Source organism: Eretmochelys imbricata, chromosome 13 (genome assembly GCF_965152235.1).
Source record: "Eretmochelys imbricata isolate rEreImb1 chromosome 13, rEreImb1.hap1, whole genome shotgun sequence".
Taxonomy (NCBI): domain Eukaryota; kingdom Metazoa; phylum Chordata; order Testudines; family Cheloniidae; genus Eretmochelys; species Eretmochelys imbricata.
In genome coordinates this window covers 7634927-7658486 of record NC_135584.1, presented here as the reverse complement: position 1 = coordinate 7658486, position 23560 = coordinate 7634927, and the positions used below count along the sequence as shown (strand labels likewise).

The following is a 23560-nucleotide window of genomic DNA, read 5'->3' as shown; positions in this document are numbered from 1 at the left end:
TGCTGATGGGGCAGTTTTGTGTTCTACTTGGGGGGTAAAGATGCGGGACAGTGATATTTGAGCTGAATTAATGTTAAGCTGGGTGACCTTATGGTTTGAAATTCACCTCTCCTCAGAAACCTTCGCTGAAGCCGGGTGAGGGTGCATGGGAGACGCAGCACTGCGTCCACATGCTCTGAAAGCCGCCTGCTTCTGTAGTGTGCAGCATTGTTCCTCCCACAGCACGTCCGTGTGGTAAGTGTACACTCAGCCCAGGCGCTGGGCCCTGGCGGGGGCTGGGGGTTCTGAGCTGTTTTTCCAGGAGACAAGAGGATGACAGAGAAGGGGATGGAGATGGAGGGGCCTAATGGTTTATTTAATTGAGGCAAGGGAGGGAGCCTTGCCTGTGCTCCAGCACTCAGCAAGGAGTGTCTGTCGGGTTATTCTCGGTCATGCACCTGCTGTTGCCACAAGGCAATCGCCTGCCTCAGCCTCTGTCAGGAAATGAATCTCTTTTTCTACCTACTCTGCAGTTCCTGCCATCCCCCTCTCCCCCTTGAGTTAATGATCAAATTAAGCTTAAAAGCTTCCCATAGAGGGCCAGATCCTGCTCTTGCTTAGACCAGTGTACATTAGGAGTAATTGTGTGGAGCCCAATGGAGTTAACCCAGACACATTAAAAACTTTCCCATAAAGGGGCAGATCCTGATTTCACTTACACCGGAGTAAATCAGGGTATGTCTACACCAAAGTGGCACACCCACGGCACTGCGGCTAAGCCGCTGGAGTGCTGCAGTGTAGATGTGTCCTGCATCGACGGAAGGGGTTTTTCCATAGATGTAATTAATCTACCTCCCTGAGAGGTGGTAGCTAGGCTGATAGAAGAATTCTTCTATCAACATAGGTGCATCTACAGTGGGGGGCTAGGTGAACTTAACCATGTTGCACAGGGAGTGAAATTTTTCACAGCCCTGAGCGAGGTAGCTAGGTCGATCTAATCTTTAGATGTAGACCAGACCTTAGTTTAGTTCCAGATTAACTCTGGTGTAAGTGAGAGCAGCATCTGGCCCTAAATTTAATCCTGTGGCATAAGCAAAAAATCCAGAACATGAATCATGAAAGATCACTGCCCCACTTGGAAACTTTTAGATCTATGATACATCACCCAAACCACATTCAAATGTTACGCACCCTTTTCTCTATTTCCTTTAGCATTATTGCGGATTGCCAGGTAATATGTGGGAGCTAATGGCTCACTAGAGGTCCCCTTTCAACTCACACCATTATGAGCAGCACAGAACATTTTACTACCTCATACATGGGCTGATACAGTAGCAGGCAAATCAGGCAGAATGCATGTCATACTGAGATGTCATCATGCTTTGAGCTTGGTATTAATCAAATTATATGATCTCCTAGAAAGTAGAAATACTCTAGTGCAATAATGAAGGTATTTTATCTTATTGTAATAATAATAATTAATAATTAATACTTTTCAAATAGCTGGTTGACTTTTTTGCATAACATTTTTTAACTTGAAAAATGGCTCCTCCCCCCTCCCCCCCGAAAAAAAAAATCTCTGGCAAAAAATTTGTCAAATCTTGAAATTTTTCAATTTCCATGATGTTTTCTGTGATTTTTTTTAAGCAATATTTTTATCAATGCAATGGTATCACAAGGTACCATTCAAATGTTCCAAATTTTAAATCAACAATAACTATAGTTAAATAAAGAATAAAATGCATTACTATTGTTATTTCATTATTATCTTTTCTCTTCCTTGTTGTACTTTGTCAATCAGAGCACAGCACCATTTTTATAATGAGCATGAATTGGATCATTTGCTTTTCTTCCATGGGCAGAGGGGATGCCAATCCAGTGGCTGTCCTTGTGGGCATAAATATAAAACTTCACTGCACCATCCCTTCTTGCGAGCGTATAGACTCCTGAAGGGGCATGCAGGGATGTGGCTTGATGGGATTCTAGAGCTGCTGGAGGAAGGAGGTAGTGGAATAGTGGACCAGCTGCTCTATGCAGTGGCATCCCTGGCTGATCCCACAGAAATCTGAGTAGATACCTGATTGAAAATTAATGCTGTTTCAGTGGCTTTAATTCCTTCTTGGCCCCTCTACAGTTGCGATTGCCACAAAAAAACTACACTGCCAAGGGAAAATTGGGGCCAGCCTTCCATGCAGACACACCATTATACTCTGCTCTGCCTTCCTCTGTCTTGGAACATCAGAATCCATTGGAAGTGGAGGCTACGACTCCTGCCCATTTCACTTCACCCAATACCCTTCTCTTCAAGTATATAATTGACTGCGAACTCCCTGAGCTGAATCCCATGGAGTTCCTGGCCTCAGCCTTTGTAATTTTCCCAATGGAAAGGGACAAAATCTGTTATTAGGGCTTGTCATGCAAGAAAAACCTTTTCTCATGAACAAAAATCAATTTTTTTAAGTTGTTTTTGTTTCATCTGTTTTCCAATGGTTTCAAAATTTTTCGCAAATCGAAATCCCCTCCTCTGGTTTTATTGAAAACATTCTTGAACTGTTTCTCAGTTTTTGTAATTTACTGAAAACAAAATTAAATGCATTTCAATCACATTTTTTATTTTAAAAATGAAAAAAAAATCTAAAAAAGCATGATGTTTTTCACAAGAAAAAGGAAAAATGTTGATAATTTTCCACGAAAAAACGTCACTAGATTTTCAGAATAAGGTTCTATTTTCACTAAAATCTTGTCATTTGATATTTTTGACCCACATCAATTACGATGTATGTTGTTGTTGTCTTTTTGCTTAGGGGTCCCAATCAGGAATCAGTATGCCATTGTGCTAGGGGCTGTACAAACACCAGAACAAAAGATGGTCCCTGCTCCAAAGAACTTCCAATCTAAGTATAAGATGAGAGATAACAGGTGGGGGAAATGCTATTTCAGTGTGATAAGCAGTGATCGCAGTGCAGCAGCTGCCAAATGATTTTTCTAGCTATACTTTGCAAAGCTAGTCTATTTGTTGGAATATTATTAATCATAATTATGTTCATATCATAGTTTGCATTCCTGAGATCTCAGTGGCCTTTAGCATTAGCAAAGTGAGCTCCACGCTGCTTCCAGTGAGGTAGGTTAGCATGGCTATTAGCATCTTTGTGCAGATTGGTCATTTTCACCCAGGCATGGGGATATCCTAACACGACCCTCAGCTTTTTTCATATCTTGTTTCCTGGTGTATACACTGCTGTGATGGGCATGAATTTATGTTAAAGAAAACCCACCAACCCTTCATTGTGCAGAATCACTTGAGTAGAAAGAGATATAAGTGAGCCCTGTATATATACGGCATAGATCTTGGTAATCAGCAATAATGGGAATGGATGCGCAGAAAAGAATGTGTCCAGGGTTTTGGTAACACATGGTGCTGGGATGATTGCAATGAATGTATGCATATACCTAGGGCTAGGGTGACCGGATGTCCCATTTTTATAGGGACAGTCCCGTTTTTTGGGACCTTTTCTTATATAGGTACCTATTACTTCCCACCCCCGTCCCACTTTTTCACAGTTGCTCTCTGGTCACCCTACCTAGGGCTCAGTACTTCTGAAAGAAGTGCAAAGCCAAAGCTCTAGGATTCAGCCCTCAGAAGTGCAGAGAGGCTTCCATGTAGTGCAGAACAATGAGCTCAGCAACCTGAGTTGACACCGGTGTGTGCTCTGAAATGAGAGCTTTTGACTGGGGAGCAGTTGGCATGCTGGGGAGGGAAGGTTTAGACGGAAGGCCAGATCTTCAGCTGGTGTGACATAAGGAAACTTCATTGATGTCACTAGAGCTACAGTGGTTTACACCAGAAGAGAATCTGGCCCACAGGGTGACCATGGCAGAGTGAGTGCAATCCCGTGAGTTCAGTTCACATGCATAGCAGCTAGGATTTTCAATCTCTCCTACTGCCAACAAGGAGTAATTGCTACTACTTTAGATCTGCATTTAGCAGACAGAGTGTGAGGGCCAGTCACTGATGGAAAAGCACCCCAGGGTGCAAAGAAATTAGCATCCAACTACTCAGTGCCGTGTGAGCATCGATTGCAAACACACCAAGGCAAGCTCTGTATTTTTATTATGTGTGTGTACATCACCTAGCATGATGAAGCCCTGGGTTGTGGTTGGGGCCGCTAGGCACTACCATGGCACCATAAATAAATTAAAATGATTGCTACAACATAGTGCACTCCTCCCATGTCTAATCCACCCTAACATATCCCCTAGATGAATGAGGGTGGAGTGGATGGCATAGCGCTTTAGAATGATCTCGGCTGATCGTACTCTTCTTGTCAAGCCAACACATGGCAGTGATCACTCTCCTTGGTTTACTTCACTTTTATTATGAGCAGGGTGGATTTGATTTAAATCACTAGTCAGGCAGACTCGATTTAATCATGGATTTCTACATAAAAGTGTATTCTTGTGCGTTGTTATAACCTTAATACATATTCTTCACAGCTCAGAGATAGATGAGACCCAAACTGGGTCTCTTTTATGGCCTGCTGCCATTATAGGTTTTCCCTTCTAGTGAGAGAATGGTATGGTAGATCTCAAATCAATGAAGGCTACAGTCAGAAAAACCTCAAGACTTCTGGAATATGCTGCTCAAACAGTTTCACTTTTGTTTCTACTGCCTGTCCCTCCCATCTCACATTTATGTCCAGACTTCTTCTCCTTGTCCAAATCTATTTTGTCCCCAACACTCTTCTATTCATTGAACTTTTTGAAACTTTGCACTTTTAGAGAGAGGTAAGGGATTGACTCTGTGTAAACAAATTTGCAGAGGGACAATAGGATTGTGGTCTGTTATTTCTCACCTCTATATATCATTTTTTTATTTATTTAAAAACATTTTTGCTGTTAACAAGCGTGTTATCTCTGGAGACACAAATCCACAGTTTGAAACTGCAAAACTAAGCATCTTTGATGGTATCTTTTAGACTGAGCACTGAGTCCCATTGGGTAGATAGAAAGATTAGCCTAAATAATCTATACAGAAGCCCCTGGAACCCCATAAGATTGGGTCCCTAATCCATGAACTATTGGAACTCATTTACAAAACTTTCCTTAAACATTACATGAATATTGTCTTATACTATAGAATTAGAATTTATAATCCCTATTCCATGATGAGATATTGTGGAGCTATAATGTATCTTAATTAAAACTATCTTTAGATAGTGTTTTTCCTCAAAAAGCATTTTATTAAAAAAATCCAATTTTTTTTATTTTATTTTTTTAAAAATCATTGATTTTTATCCACCCTGATTTTGAGTAACAAAGCCCCGTGCTCAGCAACCTCTTGCTCTCTCACAAGACCTCCTCCAGACCCCTGCAGGACTGAGTCCCTACTATGCAGGCACAGTTACTGTAGGAATACAAACTGAGTATTTGGGCATTGTATTTGAATTCTGTTTCAGTAGCATGAACAGAACACACTGGAGTAGCATTAATAGAACATTGACTTTTCCAGTTTGTTGCTTAATCACTATGCCGTCTTGCTGTCAGTGAAGTGTGGAGGAAGGTGATTATGCAATGAGAGGGTTTTTCCGTTACGTAGAATTCTGGTTAATATAATAATATAGTAATGCTTAGTGAGATCCTCCTATGCAAATATTTAGCAAAGAGGTGACACTGTATTTGTTCTAATCGGAAGAATCACAATGCTTTTATTTATTTGAGCATAAGCTTTCGTGAGCTACAGCTCACTTCATCGAATGCTTTTATTTAGTTTGTTGCAGGCTTGGTGGTTAGCCAAATAGAGTATGATATCAAAGGAAAGATTCCCCTTTTAATGCTGTCTCTCCCTTCTAGGGTGACCAGACAGCAAGTGTGAAAAATCGGGACGGGGGTGGGGGGTAATAGGAGCCTATATAAGAAAAAGACCCAAAAATCGGGACTGTCCTTATAAAATTGGGACATCTGGTCACCCTACTCCCTTCATAACCTGATGCCCCTGCAGCCTTTATGGTATATAAGATCACGTCCTTCCAGTGCTGTTACTTTAAGGTGGGTCTGCTCCATACTAGTTACAAAGTCCCCCCGGCAGGCATTTCAAGGTGACAGCCTTTGAAGCCAATTGGAGTTTTAATTTTTATTTCAATGGTAGTAGGACCAGGCCTGTCATGTGCTCCTTTAATACCTTTGAACCACTTTCTCTTTCCTGTTTGTTGTTGTTATTAAGGCAATTTAGAGCCAAATGTTCAGGTGACATAAATTGTCATAGCTCTATTCTGGCCTTAGTGAATTTAGAGCCCATGAAAGATGCCAGAGTGACAGCACCAGAATCTTAGTCCCAGATCCTCAAAGATATTTAGGCTCCTAACTTCCACTGATTTCAAAGGGAATTAGGCACATACATGCCTGTGAGGATCTTGGTCTTAAGTCATTTATCTTCAGAGTGAGATGTGCAAAAGCAATGACAATTCAAAGTTCCATACACTGCTCTGCCAATGTACCTCAGCTACCATATTGGGCCTAATCCAATGTCTATTAGCATCCACGGCAGGATATTGGATCAGACCCATTGTTATGATGGTTTCTATTATGTGGACATCTGTCCATTAGAAATTAGATGGAGCAACCTCCCCACCCCCAACTCTTTCATGCAGGCCACTGAAGAGCTACTTGCTGGCCATGATATTCAGTCTTTACCATATTCATCACTATATGAAACAATGACCTACTAGGAGTCAAAGACTCCATCCCATTACAACTCCCAACCAAACATGTCCCATCCTACTTTGGCGATCATGATAGGAAATGTACTGATTTGACATAAGAACTGATTCAAAGACCACTGAAGTCAATGGACAGTCTGTAATCGACTTCATTGAGGTTTGCACAATGTCCTTAGTTACTACAGTGGCCATTGCATTGGAAATACCTAAGACAGAGGTAAGTAGGTGGACTGTTTAAGCAAAACATTTAATATTTACATAGAAAAGTTTTTCTGATGTTAAACCTCTGTTTGGACAGAAGCTAGCTAACCTTTTACACAAGATTTCCATATTGCTGGTGTCAAAAAGTAATGTCATTGTATTTAGCTGTCTCTTAGGGGTTTAATGCAGTTTAAAAACTATTGTGATCCATAGTTGGAGCGCAGTATAAGTGCAAAACATCCTTTTTATTCTAATTGTATTGTGTTTTACTTTTCAGTAGCATGGCAAGCATCTAGATTAGTCTTTGAAATTCCCATTGTAATTAAACACATTAGGCCATTTCTATCCCTTGTGTAATCCCACTGATTTACAGAGATCTGTCCCAGGGGTGACTTAGCCCCTAATTTTAAAATATAATGTATATTTTATATGTGGCGTGAACAATCTTTTACCATGCAAACTTGCAGAATGTCAAACTGAGGGAACTGAAGACAGTTTTTTTTTAATGATAACAGGTGTAAGAAGAAAAGGGAACTTGTAACACTTAAGGGTTTTTTTAATTGATTTTAAAGGAGGTAGTTGTACATGTTGAGAAAACAAGATCATATTTTGTTTTTTTCAAAGGAGATACATAAGGATTTGTTATGGTCTGTCTGAAGAAATTCCTAGCAAAAGTATTCTTCTGTATTTCCAGAGATACAATTTCACATTTGTGAAATACATCTCTCGAAACACACTGTGGCAATGAGATAGGACTTTTATTTTGCTAGCTGTCAAAGATATAGTAAAATAAATACAAACTATAGAAGTCTGATAAACGAGAATAGCACCTGATAAAGAAATAAGTGTTCCCAAAAGTGCTTACCTTTTCTGTTCCTAAATATACTCTTCCCAGAAAACCACCTCAAGTCAAAATTTAAAACATTAAGATATTCTAAAAATTGTTGTTTTAAAATTTCTTCCATTTTGGGGGTCACATAGAGACCATGGACTCAACCCTGATCCCTGGTGCAAGTTAGAGCAGGTGCAGGGGTTGCTCTAACTCATTTCAGCTGGAATGGCCCCAGAGGGGTCATTCTGCTGGTCCAGAATTGCTAACGCGTAGTGCATTCTTCCCATGCCTAGCACTGCATTACATCCCCTAGATGAATGAGGGTGGAGTGGATGGCATGGCCCTTTATGCTACCAGGGGATTCCCCTATAACAAGGGAATCCCTAGCAGCCTCCTGAAGGCAGCTTTAAGTCCTCTTTGCACTGCTGGAGTAGATTTACTCTGGACTGAGGAGCTGGCTCCTTGAAGCCAGATTCTGATTCCTGTTACACCAGTGTCAATCCAGGATAACTCCATTGACATCAGGGTAAACAAGATCAGCGTGTGACCCATTTGTTTGGACTTTTTTCCTAAAATCTGAGGGAAAACATTGAAAGAAGTATTTTAGGGGGAGATTTTCAAAGCTACCTAAAAAAACTGAATTACAATGAATGTGAATTAGGCACCCATGTTCACTAAGCAGCTTTGAATATCTCAGCCTTACATTTTTTTTAAACAGTGCAGTTTTTTAAGTGTAAGTTTTTCTCACATTCGATCACATAGGGGGTCAGATTCTTTCTTTCTTGAGTATTATTTACTTACTGTGAGAAGTTGCATAGACCTTGACTGGACTTCTTGTGTGAATAAATCCGACATAAGGTGAGCAAGGTTGGCAGAATCAGACCCATAGTTTGTTATGGAGAAGGAGAGTAGACCAAGTTTTGCCCTCCATTACACCCATCTATGCTTATAACTGCAGGCAGGATTTCTTCCATTGTATTCATCTCCTTTAACACTCAAAGGGCCGGTCTGTATCTTGCCCCGTTAGCCTTTAGTGGACAACAATAAAATGTTCTCGTACCATAAATGAAAATCAGACTATTGTTTCACGGAAGGCAAGAATCCTTTAAAGACAGATTTCAGATTTCCGAGTAAACGTATCCTCCAACAGCTGCTGTGTAATACTATAATTTCCCATGTGTGAGAGACAGTGGAGACTATGATCTACAGGCTTTCTCACTGCCACACACGGACAACAAACCACTCCGAATTCCAGCAGATGTTTTGCTTTGACAATGAGAACATTATACACTTGTTTCTTCCTCGGTCTCAGGAAGAAATACCATTTGGCAGCAATTTGCTGGCTGGCCATGGGAACGAATCACAGATCTGATCAATGGCTCTGTGACTTGAAAATGCCCTCTCGGAAGCAGGGAGGTTTACAAGTTGTCTGGGTTTGTGTCTTTTAAGCCAGTGTTCTGGCCCTTGGAATAAAGTTTGTTGTTTGTTTGTTTGTTTAAATCATGGATCTGTGTTTGCATATGGTCACTGGTTTATGTGAATTTTAATTTCTTGGAAAGGTTTAACAATTCAAGGTCATAATGTGCTGTCTGCTCTCTTCTTTGAAATCAAAGGGGAAATCTGCTACAAAATCGATGGTGTGATTTTTAATAATTTAGACTCAGACGGCTGTCCGTTAAGAAACGGCAGCTAGCAGAGGGAGAAACGGGCATGCAGGGAGATGAAGACAGGGTGTGGCCAAGTCAGAGTGCCTGTGTGCAACCCAATGAATGCATAGAGACCACACCTGGGATTTTCAGTGTCCCCTGCTTCCAGTCCAGTGCCACTGTAGAAGCCTACAGCTGAGGCAGTCCTGAGGCCAGCCACTGACTAAAAAGCGCCCGGGGCTTCTATGAAAACCATATTGTTCCAGACCCGCTGCTCAGTGTCTCATGATATCTATTGGCCACACTGTTATTGTCATCCCACTCCTCTCTTTACTCTACTTCACCCTATGGTACTGTGACCACCCAAATGTCAAGCTCAGCAGCCCCTATTGCTGACTCAGTGTTACTCTGTCACACCTCTCATCCCTAGCTCTGCAGGATGGAGTTCCTAGTGTCCTTGTGCAATCGCTGCAGCTGTGAATGCAACCTGGGGATTTGATATTTGCATTCGGAGTCGGAGGCTGCAATGCACCCAGAGTTCGGGTCCTCTCAAAAGCCTATGTAATAAGACAAAGATGCAATATGTAGTGGGGTTTTCAGGATGCAGAATTCTGGCTAATGTAATAATGTGGTTTTGTGCACCGTGACCGCAGTGTTCAAATTAGCCAAAAGCTGACATAGTATTTCTTGTAAGAGGAAGAATCATAAAGCTTATTTTGCCTTTGGGGAGAGTCAAGAAGAGAGTGATGCCAGAAGAAACAGTTTCCTTTCTGCACATTGTTTGGAAAGCAGTGTACTTACAGTAAAAACAACGGTAAAACAATTTTAAGGAACTGATTTAAGCAAAGCATGACTATTTCAGCTGGACAGCCACTCCTTGTGTACCTTGCTTCACTGGAGCCTTCATGGCATGTAAAGATCACACCCTTCCGGCTCTGTTTGAAAGTGAGATAGACCTGAAGAACCCTGCAATCTGATCACCTGATCTACATAACTCAGGCCATAGGCTTTCATGAAGTGATTCCGGAGTCTAGCCCAATAACTTGTGGTTGAACTAGAGTATCTCTTTTAGAAAATCATCTAGTCTTGATTTAAAAACTTTAAGCAATGGAGCATTCATGACAGCCCTTGGTAGTCTGTTCCAAAGGTTAATTGTCCTTTCTGCTCAAAATGTCTTAATCGTATTTCCTGGTTGAACTTTGTTGACTTTAACTTCCAGCCGTCTTGAAATCTTGGCTCTACATAATCTAGTACCTAAAATGCTTTTTGGTAATCATCTGCTCTGGCTTTCTGTTGATACTGGGTGAAATTCACCTTACTTAGAACAATTAAGTATGACTTAGCATAGGATTTTTATGCACGGGGGCAAATTTCACGCACTGTGGGCAACAGTTCCATAGCTATTAATAGAGCCATGTGTATAATTATACATAATTGTTGCTACTGGGAGGCTGATCATGTAGAGGCAGTGGACTCCAGCTTGAGAGCCAAGAGACTTGGTCCCTGATCTTGCGATGGACTGGATGTGAGCAGACCTCCACTGATGTTTCACACAGACACAGAAGTCCATCCACATAGTCTGTTACAGGAATGGTGACTGGGTTCCATCCCTGACTCAGCCACTGTCTTGCTGTGTGACTTTGAGCAGGACACTTACCCTCTCCATGCCTTGGTTTCCTTCTCTGTAAAATGGGATAATAATGCTTCCCCACCTTTGTAAAGCAGGGATTAGCAACCTTTGGCATGAGGCTCGTCAGGAAATGCTGCTGGTGGACCGGGATGGTTTGTTTACCTGCAGCGTCCGCAGGTTTGGCATCACGGCTCCCACTGGCCGCAGTTCGCTGTTCCAGGCCAATGGGAGCTGTGGGAAGCGGACCGGGCCTGAGGGACGTGCTGGCCACCGCTTCCTGCAGCCCCCATTGGCATGAAACAGCGAACCATGGCCAGTGGGAGCTGCGATTGGCCAAACCTGCGGACGCTGCAGGTAAACAAAGCGGCCCAGCATGCCAGCAGATTTCCGTGATGGGCCGTGTGCCAAAGGTTGCCCATCCCTGTTGTAAAGCATGTTGAAATCTACAGATGAAAAACCACTATTAATGTGCTATGTATTATCATCGATCAAAGACAATGGGCGTTTTGCCCACGTAAGAGTTTCAAAACTAGGGCCTCCTTTGTAGCCCTGCTTGCTAAGATTTTCTCCTCCATCTTCCAAAAGGTGCACATTCTAGACAACGCTGGGAGGGAGCTTGTGCAGCTGGTGACAGCTCAAGAAGTGGGAGTGCAAGAATGTGATGAAGGGTTGAATGCTGACCAAGTTGCCCAGGCAGCCAGGGGCTGAAACTTTGAGGAAACTGTGCAGGTCCCAAAGTAGATAAATCCTGGCCTTGCTGCATGTACTGAGGACCACAGTATCAAATAATAACAATAGAAGGGGGAAATTAGTGTAAAGGAAGAAGACACAGAGCATGATTCTGCTGTCAGCTATAGAAAAATATTGGCAGACTTTGACACAATGTCCAGTTCTGCTTATAGTCCTAATTTGTGTCCAGTTTACACATGCTGAAAATACCAGCATTTCTAAAGCTCACTAAGGAGCTGTTCCTGGATAATCTTGGATTCAAGAAGGACCTGGATCCCTGCCATCTCCAGCCTTCTCTTTTGATGCATGGCTGAATTAATTTTATATCAGTGGATTTAAAGTCACCGACCCCAGCTGGAAATTTAACTTTTGACTGGGTCCCACATTTAAAAGAGATTTATATTAAAAAAAAATCTTGGACCATTCGCAATTAGCTTTCTTCTGAGCTAGCAATAATTGTAATTGATAGAACCCACTGGGCTAGATTCAGTGATAACGGCATAAATGAGGAGTCACTCCACTGAAGTCAATGCAACAGTAGCAAGATAGTATAAAACCAGTGGAAGTAATAGAAAAGTCAGGCCATGTATTTTTGAACAATGGATAGAGCGAACGAATTTGCTGACTGCTTTCATGGTGAATGTATTTCTGACCTTTTCTCTCCAGTATTGTTATCTTTCTTTTTTAAAAGGGAAAGTGGATTCCAAGATAGACACTGGAATTTAATCATTTCTTATCAGTGTGAACCTTTGCTGCCCTGGGGGAAAGCAATGGAGGTTAAAAATATGTAATCTACTGGCAATGCCTATTTGTATGTTTGCTTTTATCTGAATCTTGTTAAAGACACATAACATTAAGTATCCAGCAAAAATAAAAAAAAATAGACTTTATCCCAAAATTCTGCTTCCATCAGGTGAGTCTCTATGCATGTAGCTAATATGCCCACTGTATGCACAAAATGGTAATCACTTTTGCCTATGTCACTAATGCAATTTAATGAGCCAGGCTTGTCAAACCACAGCATTCAGGGGCTTGATCTTACTCCAGGATTGGGGCCTACAGGAGAGGGCTAATAAATTGTTACTTGTGTAAAAAAAAAAAAAAAAAAAAAAAAAAATCCTATTCACAAAGAATTTGAAGAAGACTAAAGTTCTTTATAAGTTGATGCTAAGATAGCTACCTGGATTAAACTGATGTTTGTAGATCTGCAAAGACTATGCCTGGTAATGATATTTCATTTCACTAATGATGAATATTTTCAAAAATATAAAGTGTGGAAAAGGATGCTAGACTTCTTTTTTACTGCTCTTTTGAGGTTTGATAGTAAAACAGTGATGTGTCTACTGAATAGATACGTACTTTCAGAGCAAGTTGAGAGAGAAAGAGATTTATCTATTTTTTGCTAATCAGTGGTTTTTGAAAAAGTTGTTGGCATATAGATTTTGGAGACAGGTTTCTACTTTGGTTAATGAATATAGAGAGAGGGTACAGAAGTGAGAGATAGAGTAGTTGGCATTAAAACGTCAAGCCACAGTAGTATCCACATTGTGATTAATATATTTTCCCCTCTCCTTAAAAAAGGAGACATTCACAGTTACACTGTGACAACAGTTTGGAAAAGCTGATTTTTAAAGGTTTTATGCTGCAATTTTATTCTGACCAGTGAATTTATCTAGATATGATTAAAGAACCTAACTGCTTGAAAACAATAATACTTAGCTCTTTTTCAGAAATACATGTGAACAAAAGTTCATGTGCACTGGAGTACCTAATTTTGCATGGGCAATTATCTTGCATCACAGTAAATGTGCACTCACTTAACATCCAACTGGCCACATTTGAGCATCATTACTTTACAGGAGGATGAGCACAACAACTGAACACACACTTTTCCATATGTTTGCTCAAACTTTTGGGGAGAAAGGCATTAAAAGAGGAATGGTATTAATGGAAGAGGCTTGGGTATTATATTACTGAAGGCCAAACTTTTTATGTTTGAGTAATGTTCTCTCTGCCAGAATGAAAGTTATGCTGTTAAATCTCTTCCTTGAATTGAAACTGTGTGTTGTTAGAGTCTGTCTAAGACCCCTAGATCCACGCACAGGCACTTTTATCGTTGCATGGATAAACTGAAATAAATAAATACGCTCTGAAAAGGTGGGTTGATTCATCTTCAACGTGTTTTCAAGCAACTAATTGAAACCCATCAAAACACATTATGTGAGAAAATAATATTATTAAATAAATGTGTTAATGATTGCAAAATGCATTGAAGAAGTGCAAAGTGCTCTGTAAGTGCTAAGCTTTATTTATTAATAACATTTTATTTTATTATAGAGCCTTCCTAAAGTGGTCATTTAAGATCAGATGCTACTAGTCTGACACGCATTGAGTAGTCCCTGCTCCTCAAGTGGTGCTATAGACTCCAGTGGGACTAATGAGGGAGGAAGGGACCTCCCACTATGAAGAAGATAGCTCTTAGGATGATCACAATTGTCTCGTCTGGCCTTGGAATGGAGTAAATTACTTTCATACGGAGAGCCAAATTTTGCCCTTTATCACACTTGCACAGCCCCAACGAAACACAGTGAGCCTTTGTCAAACTGTGAGGGGGTGTTTATCTGAAATATACTATTAGCTTGCAATTATTAAATGCACTATATTTTCTTGAGGCCAACTCTTGCTCACTGTTTCCCAGACTGATTACAAAGTAAAAGATCTCAGGCCTTTAGCCATTTTAGGATAGTGAAATTATTTACAGTGTCACACGTACCAGGGAACAATCCCAACATAGTCAGTATATTGTACAAGTTCTTTTTTTCCATCTTTTAGCTATATCAGCACTCTTAGTGCAAAAGCCAGTTCACAGAAGAATCATGTGGATTTGTGACACTCCTTGGGAGGCTTTGCCATTCATAAACCAATGAGTGGATTACACTTTATCCATATGGAGTTTATTATCTGTGACAGAAATAATATGGATAATCCTCATAACCCAAGTAATCCATGAAAAATTCAGTACATGTTACTAAGATAAATTAACCAGATGGGGCCAGAAGACCTTGACCTGTTCTTGAGTGATGGATGGGCCTGAGATGCAAAATTTGGATCACGATCTGAACTTCCCCAAAGTCTGAGGTGTTCGGGTTTAGGATTTAGGTTGGGCACCATATGTTGTCGTCAGTTGTTTTAACTGGTTCAGGACACCCTGCATAAGAGAACGGGACACAATGACTATCACTCCTACACGGTATGAGAAGTACTGAAACCAGTACAGTGCCTAATACTCTAATGAACCATATTTTGGGGCTACACGTAACTCATTGACTGTTTGCTCTACATGCTATGCCTTGTATTTCCCGCTCAGACTAATGTATTTGGAGCCTGCAGCAATGACGATTTCTGTCTTGCACTGCAACTACCGTTTCACCGCATGCGGGAGAACAGGTGAGGGGGAGAGGTTAAGGATGTGCAGAACCCATACAGGAGGGGTTGCTATAGAGATCAGCTCTTGGCATGCTGTCATGAAGGTGAATTGACAGCAAGGCAAGGGCAGGCCTGCAGGGGGCAGTAAGTGGTTTTGCAACTTGGTTGATCCACAGGCCATTATTCCCACAGGGAAAGGCTTTGCAGTTGCTATGGGGCCTGGTGTGACCCACCAAGTATCTCAGCCACCTGGCTCTGTTTTCCCCAGTCTAGCCTGAAACAAAATGATTTGGAGTCACAGATGCTGGTAGGAAGCCATGGGACCAGGGAGTCATGGATGGATGGTTAGAATCAATAAGCCTTCCTCACTCATGAAGAAGGGGCTTGGTTTTTATTCAATTACTCAGCAAATATTCCTTATGACACTATGATCTTACACAATACTTCAGTGTTGACCCATATAGCATAAGCCGCTTTCACCGATGGGAAAGCTTAAATTGTGAAAGGATGTCATTTGCTGCAGTAAGACCCTATAAAAGTCCAACTGCCACAGAGTAAAAAGGAAGATTAACTATTGTTGGGCATGCTTCAGCAAATAGGATTACATCAGATGCCAATTATCAGCTAACTCATAACATTCGTCTAATTGAGGTCCGCAGCCGAGTTCCAGAGTATTTTTAATTTTGGTCCTGTGACTTACTGTGCCATATTCAATGATAATCCAATGAAAACCTTTATTATTTTCACTGTTGATATAAAGCCAAATATTTTTTTTGGTGGGAGGAGAAGGGGGAGGACCTTTACTAATCTCATAATCAAATGCAAGCCAAGAAAAGAAAGTTCACAAGAAAGAAAGTTTACAGGAGAGTTAGAGAGCATAGTTTAGCTGTAATCTTTCTGAAAGATGGGTAAATGTATAGTTTACAGTAATCAGTATGCAAAGTAATCTAGACGTATTTAAAATCTGGAAATTATCAACTGAGTGATTAAAAATCAAGATCAGTGAAAAGCCATACTTGTGTGGTCCCTATAAAGAGTGACAATTAGGAATTGTATGTAGTTAAATCAAGCGCTCTTTTCTAAAGGCTGTATTCTGTCCTCTGAAGGAGGTACACTCACCTATGGAAGTGAATTGCTCCTACTTAATATGACCCTATTCTTAAATTACTTTCCTAGGTAAAAATTGGTTTGCTGGACATTATATTCAAGCAGTATGGTTTTCCTTCTTGCGGCATGTAGTTGCAAGCTGAGTCAGTCAGGATATGACTACAAAGGCAGATGGTGCTGACAGTTTGAAGAATGAAGTTTCTCTGTGTGGGAAAATAATCAGATAAGACATCCTGTGACGGTCCTCTCTCAGGGGGTTGGTCAGTAGGGTAGCATTGCCTAGTGGTCAGAGCGTAGGCCCATGACTTGCAGAGGGGTTGTTGGTAAGGGAGTCTGGGCCCTCCCACACCACTGGGCTCCAACCCAGGGCTCTTTGAGGACTATGAGTGATCTGACATCTTGGGCTGCTTATGGCTGCCCTCCCTGGGCCACATCCTGCCTGCCCCCCGCAATGGTCCCATGGTCACCATCTGCATTTAGGCGGAGTGAAGGGTGTCTGCTCACCACAAGACAGCTTTGGATGGGTGTGTATAGCTCTCTTCCTCTCTTGGGCAGCAAATTCCTCCTTCAGTGGTATGGCCCACCCACCCTTGTGGGCCAGCTGTGTCCTAGGGCTTTCACCTGCTGGGGTCATTGAAACAAAACAGAGGGCAATGAACAAAACTATGAGAGGGAGAGGGAAATGCTTCCCTCTCAAGCTGACTCAGCAGCAGGGCCTCCATTCCCTCAAGGAGGGACCTTTGGGCAGTTGTCATGTGGAGAGATTGTCTTGCCCTTAGCTCTCTGCTGCTGGAGCTACAGGGCACCAGTCTGCTCTCTTCTCTGGTCTGCCCCCAGTTGAGCTGCTCCTCCACCTTTAAATCCTTCCCCATTTGGAGCATTTCCTACAGGTGTAGCAGGCGGGGCTGGCTGAGCCCAGAGCAGTTCTTTAACCCCTGCTTACCCAGGGTGTGGGGGTTTGTATACCACAACACACATCCATAGTTTAAGAGTTTATTATATTTAGATTATTAGGAGCAAGTGTAATGAGAATACCAGAAAGATGAGCTTGCAAAAATGATACATTTATACATACACTCTGGGAGACTGATTTTTTTATGGCTTCATGCTAAAGTAAACTTCAGTAAAGAAACTGGTGCATAGTATAGAAGGTCATCGGAATATTTTTTCTAGTGTATAGCCTAGATTCTCTCAAGCCAGTAGCCATGTTTTTACTTTAATGTAGCTAGAACGTTGATGCATTTTTATTTATTGCTTCCTGTTCTATATTAAAAGAAGTGAAAATAAATGAAGGATGATAGCAGTAATAAGACCACAGGGCTAAAAAAAATCACAGATAGCTTTATATTTATGACATTACCGTTTTATGATGATACTTTTTTAAAAAAAATTGGCACTGCATTTAAATTTCAAAGTGTGTGGTTAGTTTCAGTGTTAGCACGTGCTGGCAGTAGCCTGGAGGATTTAGAACTGACATTCAAGAGGAGTACAAATTTTATCTTGGTGAAAATGACTCATGAAATGTGAACACGTTCTTAGATTATCAGCCTGTTGAAAGGAATTCAACTGGGAAAACAAAAAGAATGGTTGTTCTCTATTCTGGTCACAAATCTACACTCCACACGCAGTCCCACAGTAGCTGGACATTCCTGGTAAAGAGCTCAGTACAGAAAGTTGCTAGGCACTTTCTGCTGTGATCCAGAAGCACTTAAATTTAAGCATGTGAGTTCTTGAACTACTGAAGACAGGATCGGGGCCCAGAGTGCTTAGCAACTTGCAGGATCAAACCCCAAATGATCAGCAGTGAAATAGTTAATAACATTGGCATAAGGTCCATACCTCTCATAGCACCATAGGCCTGAATTTTCCAAGGTCAGCATTTGTTTTGGCAGTGTAAAATTGCACACTCACTATTTGCACCTGTACTCTACAGCCACAAACACCTACTTTGCACACAAGTTGGTCCCAAAAAGAAAAGGAGTACTTGTGGCACCTTAGAGACTAACCAATTTATTTGAGCATAAGCTTTCGTGAGCTACAGCTCACTTCATCGGATGCATACTGTGGAAACTGCAGAAGACATTATATACACAGAGACCATGAAACAATACCTCCCCCCACCCCACTCTCCTGCTGGTAATAGCTTATCTAAAGTGATCACTCTCCTTACAATGTGTATGATAATCAAGTTGGGCCATTTCCAGCACAAATCCAGGTTTTCTCACCCTCTGCCCCCCCCCACACAAACTCACTCTCCTGCTGGTAATAGCCCATCCAAAGTGACCACTCTCTTTACAATGTGTATGATAATCAAGGTGGGCCATTTCCAGCACAAATCCATGTTTTCTCACCCCCCCCCCTTTTTTTTTTCCAAAAACCACACACACAAACTCACTCTCCTGCTGGTAATAGCTTATCCAAAGTGACCACTCTCCTTACAATGTGTATGAAAATCCAGGTGGGCCATTTCCAGCACAAATCCAGGTATTCTCACACCACCCCCCCCATACACACACAAACTCACTCTCCTGCTGGTAATAGCTCATCCAAACTGACCACTCTCCTTACAATGTGTATGATAATCAAGGTGGGCCATTTCCAGCATAAATCCAAGTTTAACCAGAACGTCTGGGGGGGGGGGGTGGTTAGGAAAAAACAAGGGGAAATAGGCTACCTTGCATAATGACTTAGCCACTCCCAGTCTCTATTTAAGCCTAAATTAATAGTATCCAATTTGCAAATGAATTCCAATTCAGCAGTTTCTCGCTGGAGTCTGGATTTGAAGTTTTTTTGTTTTAAGATAGCAACCTTCATGTCTGTAATTGCGTGACCAGAGAGATTGAAGTGTTTTCCGACTGGTTTATGAATGTTATAATTCTTGACATCTGATTTGTGTCCATTTATTCTTTTACGTAGAGACTGTCCAGTTTGACCAATGTACATGGCAGAGGGGCATTGCTGGCATATGATGGCATATATCACATTGGTGGATGTGTAGGTGAACGAGCCTCTGATAGTGTGGCTGATGTTATTAGGCCCTGTGATGGTGTCCCCTGAATAGATATGTGGGCACAGTTGGCAACGGGCTTTGTTGCAAGGATAGGTTCCTGGGTTAGTGGTTCTGTTGTGTGGTATGTGGTTGTTGGTGAGTATTTGCTTACAACTACAATACCCACCTGCGGAAGTGAAGAAACAGATTGATAGAGCCAGAAGAGTTCCCAGAAGTCACCTACTACAGGACAGGCCTAACAAAGAAAATAGCAGAATGCCACTAGCCGTCACCTTCAGCCCCCAACTAAAACCCCTCCAACGCATTATTAAGGATCTACAACCTATCCTGAAGGATGACCCAACACTCTCACAAATCTTGGGAGACAGACCAGTCCTTGCCTACAGACAGCCCCTCAACCTGAAGCAAATACTCACCAACAACCACATACCACACAACAGAACCACTAACCCAGGAACCTATCTATTACTATTATTATATTAAGCTATTACCAGCAGGAGAGTGGGGTGGGAGGAGGTATTGTTTCATGGTCTCTGTGTATATAATGTCTTCTCCATTTTCCACAGTATGCATCCGATGAAGTGAGCTGTAGCTCACGAAAGCTCATGCTCAGATAAATTGGTTAGTTTCTAAGGTGCCACAAGTCCTCCTTTTCTTTTTGCGAATACAGACTAACACGGCTGTTACTCTGAAAGTTGGTCCCAGTGGCTTTCTGGGTGTCAGATTCTCACACACCCAGACACACAGAGCTGTGAATCTATACCAAGCTGGTGCAATCAGTGTGTGTGTGTGTGTGTGTATTTTTATATATATATATAATATAAAGAAATAATCTGTAAGTGTTTCCAGCAAAATGCAGCTTAATACTAATTGGTTTGCCGAGTGCAGCTGCTTTCCCCCTGGGTTCAGATGATCAGAAAGTGTTTTTGTTTTAAAGGGAAAACAAACAAACAGTTTCCTCTTCTCCTTCACCCCTGCTCTCTGCAAGCCCATGGCACTGATGGTACATGAGGTTTATTGCAGTCTAAAGGGGAACATTTTTATAGGAGCTTCTTGTGCAAGTGTTGGCAGTACGTCACAGGTTCATCAACAGGCTGACATTCAGGGATTGAATATGAAATATGGATGCTTTGAAAATATCCTGCCCTAAAAAATTCAAATATCTTATTTTCTAATTTATTTAAGACCAATATTCAATGGGGCTCCTCACTGTCTCCATATATTATAGTTCAACTAGTGTATTTCACAACCAGTTACGGGGAAACTGGAGCCACCAAGTGTACTCAGTGTAAGAACCTCTTTGAGAGTAGGCAATCCACATCAGTAATCAGTTTATAGTCAGCTGTCTGTGCCCTCCGGCTGGCTTTAAAATGGCATGTACAGTCTAGCTATAGAGAGGACTTCACAGAATAATTGCAAATAGATCTCAGGGCCTGAAATAAAATTGATCAAGTGTGGAAAGTTCTTGTGATAGTTACAAGCTGTTATTAAACAATATCCAAAAATGAGCGCATGGGACCTTTTACAATGTGAAATTTATGGTTTCCACATAGCAACTGTTAAAAGTTTCTTAATACAGAACAGGGTTATACTGGAGTCACATCTGCATTGATTACCAGGACAAGCCGTTCTTTTGTTGCTTTAGGGCCACTGCAGCAATCAGCGGTTTACAGCTATTCAAATGATATGCCCTCTTCCACGTCAGATTCACTTCTTCAAAAGGACTTTCCTCCACTGCCATACCTCTGTTCCTCTCCCCAGAGACGGTTAAAGAGTGATTCTGTCTTTACACATTAAAACAAGTACAAATGGTGGAAATGATCAGATGCATGCTGCCTGTCACCTTGCAATCCGTCTGCCTTTGCTGCAGCCCTGTTCTTTTCCTGTACGTTGTCTATCAAGGGTAAGCAACTTGGGCCAGATGCTGATTTCACTTACACCAGTTGTAAACTTAGGGCTTGTCTACACAAGGGACACTGAGGAAAATTAATCTGAATTAACTAAATATATGGCTTTAAAGCGGATTGGTAAAATTGCATGAAACCTCTGTTCAAACTAAACTGAAGTAAGGCCACTGTAATTCTGAATGAACCCACAAAGAAGTTTCATGCAGTTTAACTAATCCACTTTAAAGTCACACCTTTAGTTAATTCAGATTCATTTTTCCTGAGTGTCCCCGAGTGGACAAGTCCTTAAAGTAATTCCACTCCAGCCAATGGAATTAATTCAGATTTACACTGACTAGAATCCTGTCCTGTGATTCCGAGCCACTGCAGAAGTGCCCCAATGAGACACACCACCGGCCTGGAAACCATATTTGTCTTCAATAGAGACGACACTAGGCCTGAGGAAACCTAACCCTAACCCTCCATTATTGGACTGCCACCCTTCCCAAGGTCCCAAATAGGAACCACTATTGTTTTACCTTAAATTGCAACCATAGGCTGCTCAAGACAATCTGGTGCCCACAGGCAAAACTTTAGTGTGCTGCGCACCCTGTAACGGTCCTTTGTTCACCCGCTCAGAGGGAGGCCACTCAGTCCGGTCCTGTCTGGCCAGGACCAGAGGCTGCAGGACAGCCAAGAGCCCAAGGTGGACAAAACAGACAAATTGGCTGGGCATGGTCTGAGTTTGGTTCTATACCTTCCTGCATCTGCGCAGAACATTGTCAGAACGACTAGCAGCTGCATTCTGCCCTCAGATTCCATGGAAGTTGCACATGTCTATCTGAGAAGAGAATTTGTCCCCATATCCCCTGGCATGAGACACACTGAGATACACTTTCCGCATAAATGGTTGTAGTATTAAGGGAACAGGGAGACATTGCTGCTGAATTAACGTAGAATCCCCTTGCTTCTGTAAGAATGTTATGTTGCCCGTGACTATCATTTAATGTACAGTGGGTTTTCTTATTCCTTTTTCAAGATGACTCTGCATATTTCAGTCCATTGGCAGGATTAGGCTTTGGGTAAATCCAAAGTCCTCACTGCAGCTTGAGTGTTTTGCTAAACTTGGTGGGAGAATTGGTTCAGAAATGAAGGTTTGGTACAGAAATCAGTGAGAATGGTGAACTGCTTGACACGTCACGTTTGCTAACTTCTTCTGATGTTCTTGCCACAGAATGAAGTGGTCCGGAACCTGACATTCACCCTCTGCCTGCTTACAACTGGCCATAAATTGCAACACACTGGGAGCCAAATCGTCACTGCACCGTGTAAAAGATCCTCAGCCACAAACAGCCAAACAAGCTTTGATGGAAATGTCTTATAATTTGACAGGAGAAAATGAATTCAGTCCCCCCCAGAATTTAATTGTAACCAGCGCATCCAGTCCAGTTGAGAACAGCTTAAAGGAGCCTTGTAACACACCACTGAGCAATGATACTTTATATTCCAACACAAACAGCCCTTCAGATTCTTATGTGAAACCTCTCTGTGATGCAGCATCCGAAAAGAAAAGCCAGTGCCACAAAGGAGTTAAATATGTCTCCTCCGAAGGAGACAAACTTGAGTGTGGGTGGGGGGCTTTCACGCCTGCTTGTTTACAGTTCTTCAACACACCTAAGGGTGTCTTGTTATTCCTCTGTGTGGCTTCTTTTTTGCAAGGGATGATAGTGAATGGCTTCATTAATACAGTCATCACCTCAATAGAACGGCGCTTTGACCTGCACAGCTACCAGAGCGGACTGATTGCAAGCTCTTACGACATAGCAGCATGTGTCTGCTTGACGTTTGTCAGTTACTTTGGGGGCAATGGGCATAAACCACGGTGGCTGGGATGGGGAGTGCTCATTATGGGAGTAGGCTCCATTGTCTTTGCATTGCCCCATTTCACCACTAGCCAGTATGAAGTACACTTCTCGGAAGAGACCGGCATGTGCTCTTCCAACCACAGCGTGCAGTGTGCGGAAAGCACGTCGATCCTCTCGAACTACAGATTTGTCTTCATGCTTGGGCAGTTCCTGCATGGTATTGGAGCGACACCACTCTACACTCTTGGAGTGACCTATTTAGATGAAAATGTCAAGTCTAACTACTCCCCTGTGTATATCGGTAAGTCAAGTAACCTACTGAGGAAGAGCCTTCTGTTCTCTTCAGTCATATTGGCTGAAGAGAAATCAAATGCATTTGTGTTGGCCCCGAATGTAAAGTGCTAGAAGAGCTCACCAGGGGTAATCCAAGTAATTTGTTCCAAATATCAGAAGAGATGAAAATAGGAGAGGGGAAGCAACAGGCTGGAAGATTCTGAGCTTTCTCTCCAGTTATTTACAGGCAAGAAGAATGT

General features: G+C 41.9%; 1 protein-coding gene across 1 annotated transcript in view; it reads left to right on the top strand.

The window, feature by feature from the left end:
- SLCO4A1 (solute carrier organic anion transporter family member 4A1) overlaps positions 1 to 23560 on the top strand; it is a 46318-nt gene that overhangs the window by 1117 nt on the left and 21641 nt on the right. Inside the window, exons 2-3 of the mRNA XM_077832447.1 lie at positions 117 to 234; positions 22397 to 23328. Of these exons, the coding sequence (XP_077688573.1) occupies positions 22530 to 23328 (799 nt within the window). The 5' untranslated portion in view covers positions 117 to 234; positions 22397 to 22529. The remainder of the gene's footprint in view (positions 1 to 116; positions 235 to 22396; positions 23329 to 23560) is intronic.